The 3,200-nt window shown below is 39.3% G+C and overlaps 1 protein-coding gene across 2 annotated transcripts in view; it reads right to left on the reverse strand.

The window, feature by feature from the left end:
- PIK3R3 (phosphoinositide-3-kinase regulatory subunit 3) overlaps nucleotides 1-3,200 on the reverse strand; it is a 97,881-nt gene that overhangs the window by 27,596 nt on the left and 67,085 nt on the right. For both annotated transcript variants that reach the window (XM_014582441.2, XM_006164225.2), the window contains one exon: nucleotides 480-660. In XM_014582441.2, coding sequence (XP_014437927.1) covers nucleotides 480-660 — 181 coding nt within the window. The remainder of the gene's footprint in view (nucleotides 1-479; nucleotides 661-3,200) is intronic.

Genomic DNA, 3,200 nt, shown 5'->3' on the forward strand with positions numbered 1-3,200 from the left:
TTTGGCTACAGGGCACATGCGCTCGCCAGAAAGACAGAGAGAGACAGAGATGGAAAGCAAGAAATCACCCCCCAGGGAGGATGGCCACGCCGCAACCCCTTCTCCTCCGTTCTCCTCTCGGGATCTTGGGCACGCATGCACACACGCCCGGCGTGAATTTAAGCCACCGGGTCTGGGACTTGAACTGCGGTCGACTACATGGGAGTCTAGTGACAGCCATTACGCCAACTGCTGGTCCCAAAATAATTTCTTATTTATTAATACATCTAACTATTCTACATCTTTGTGAGGTACAATATAGTTTTTCAAAGCATGCATGCAGGTGAGATAAATAGTCCCTAAAACTTTAAGTAGAAATTTTAAAAGACTAGATTTCCTTTTTGTTTTTTAAACTTCTAAAAAGCCTGGTAAACAGAATCGAATGATATTGTTAAATAATGACTGGTCCCAATAGTTGTAGAGAACCTTTGTAATCATACCTGCTGGTATCTGGACACTGGGTACATCAGCTTCACATCCAGTTTGGGATTGTACTGAGCAAGAGATTCATGATGATAGTGGTTAATAAGCTCCACCACAGAAGTAAATGTCAGAGGATCAGAAAAGCCATATTTACCATCCCGATGATAGATCTTTATCAACTTATTATTGCCTCCCTTCCTGTGAACGACAAGACAACTGTTGATTTTTTTCCCAAAAAAAATTCTATTAAAGTATCACTTTCACTTGGAAATATGAAAGTTTGGTGTCACATAGTAAACAAGCTTTACTATGTATTATTTCCACATCTATTTCCTTTGTTCATAAACTACTTTGGTTATTGAAGGTCAACATATCTATATAGCATTCAGTATCAACAAATTTAGTGAAAAAAGAAAAAGAAATTACTTAAGGAAAGTGACTAAAACAGAATAACTAAAATAAAAGTAAATTTTATTTTTTGTTTATTTACTAAATGTTTTTTCTAATTTAAATTCTATCAATACATTTTCAGGAAGAAAAGAAAGAATCCTTTAGTATCTAAAGATGTGGTTGTATGTTTTCACGAGGGAAGAAGAAACCATCTTTATAAAGGACGATGACAAACATTTGTTACACAATACTCGAGATTTTATTGTTAATGCACACACATAATTAAGCTCTTTGAATGATTTATAGCCGAGTAATGAAACTAGCACCTTATATTGTTTTGTCTTTTATGCTTGTTTATAACTCATGAAATGACTAAGTCATCACAACCCGTAAATGCTTCAAGTCATTCATAGTTTACAAAGTATAGCTTTAGAAAAGCCATGTATATTAAACGGGTGTGATTTGATGCTTGACTAGTTCAGACCACCTTTGTTCACTATGTCATATCCTAATGGTCCCTTAAAACATAATTTATAACCAAAGTTTAAAATAGTAATCTTTTGCAAGTCCCATAAGGCACAATCTAAACCTACTGCAGGGTGATAAACTGTACCATGGCAAAATGCTGTACCATTCCCCCCCAGCTCTTTTTACAGCAGCAGTCAGACTCAGTGCAAAAAAGACGCCTCCTGATGTCTCTATGCCACATTATTACACGTGATCAATGGAGTATGGGAATTTGTGGAAGGTCAGAGTAGGTTTGAACCTATAGATTGATTTAAATTAAACAATGCTTAGAAAGTCAGTATTTAGACAGATGAGCAACCATTCTTACAAAATGTATGTCAGAAGGACCACCTAGTCTTAGGTAGTTACTACAGGGGTGTATAACCACATATATACTCACAATAAATGCAAGCTCATCTCAGTTAAAGTCAACCCATGCATTCATTCAAAAAAATGTGTTAAAGTGCCAGATGGCGGTGCAGTGGTAAAACATGACATTCTGCAAGGCAGACCCAGGTTGACAGTTCATGTCTGGAGACTTTTCAGAGTATGCTGGGCACACATGTGCCCATGTTCTAAGCTGGCTGAAGCTGAGAATGGATCACAGCATCAAGATAGACTCTGATGGATGCTCTCTCTGTATCTCTCATTGATTAAACAAACACACACACATACACTTTAAAAAAACTTTCTAAAAGTGTCCAATATCTACTGTGTGCCTACAATTACTTGTGGATACAATGTTTAAATAAACCAGATCCAGTCCATGCTTTCATGGAGCTTCCATCATTCAGTTTATTAAGCAAGATAGAAAAATCCTTGAGATAGATCATAGCAACAAACAACTAGCTATATCAAATGGTAATAAGTCCTATGGAGAAAAATAGAGCAAAGTAAAGAAACCACCTCTACCACCTCTACCTGGTGGTAAAGGCATTGCTACTTTATATATAGTTTATGGAAAACCTCTCTGTCTGTTCAGGTGACAACAGAGCACAGTCCAAAATGAAGTGAGTTAGCACAGCAGAGGGAAAGGTTTTCCAGCCAGAGAGCAGCAAGTGCAAAGTCCCTGAGCACAGAGCGTGCTTGGTGTGTCTACAAAACAGCAAGGAGTCCAGTGATGCTGGGGATGAATGAGACAAAGGAGATAAAGTGAGAGATGTGAACTGACCTTAGATCACAAACCAACAGCCTGCAAGTTGCCATAAGGGCTTTGGCTTTTACTGAGTGAGATGTGGAGACACAAGAAGATTTTTAGCAGAATAATATACTCTGTCTTGTGCTTTAAAAGGCTTCACTCTAGCTGCTGAGTTGAAAAACTGTTGGGATCAGCAGTTAGCGTAATGGCTATGTCGCTGGACTCCCACGTAGTCGACCACGGCTTGCATCTCGGACCTGGTGGCTTAAACTCACGCTGGGTGTGTGTGCGGGCGTGTCCAAGATCCTGAGAGGAGAATGGAGGAGAAGGGACTGAGGCGTGACCATCCTCCCTGGGGGGTGATTTCTCACTTTCTGTCTCTATGTCTCTCTCTGTCTGTCTGGCGAGCGCACGCGCCCTATAGCGAAAACCTCTCCAAAAATAAAAAATAAAGTTGAGATGTTGTGTTCTATCCTCAATCTTCTTGAGAGAGCAGGAGAAGAAAGACTGGACCTACTTGTTATAATTTTCAAGGTGTGGGTCTGTTATGACCCAAATGTTTGTATCTCTTCTCATTCATATGTTAAATCCTTAACCCCTGTGTACTGGGTATAGAGATGGGCCCTAGACTGAAGTCAGTGGACAAGAAGAATATCACCTTTGTATTAGTGGAAGGCACTATTGCATAGACAAGCCTTTCCCT

Source organism: Tupaia chinensis, unplaced genomic scaffold (assembly GCF_000334495.1).
Source record: "Tupaia chinensis unplaced genomic scaffold, TupChi_1.0 Scaffold143599_1, whole genome shotgun sequence".
Lineage (NCBI taxonomy): Eukaryota > Metazoa > Chordata > Mammalia > Scandentia > Tupaiidae > Tupaia > Tupaia belangeri.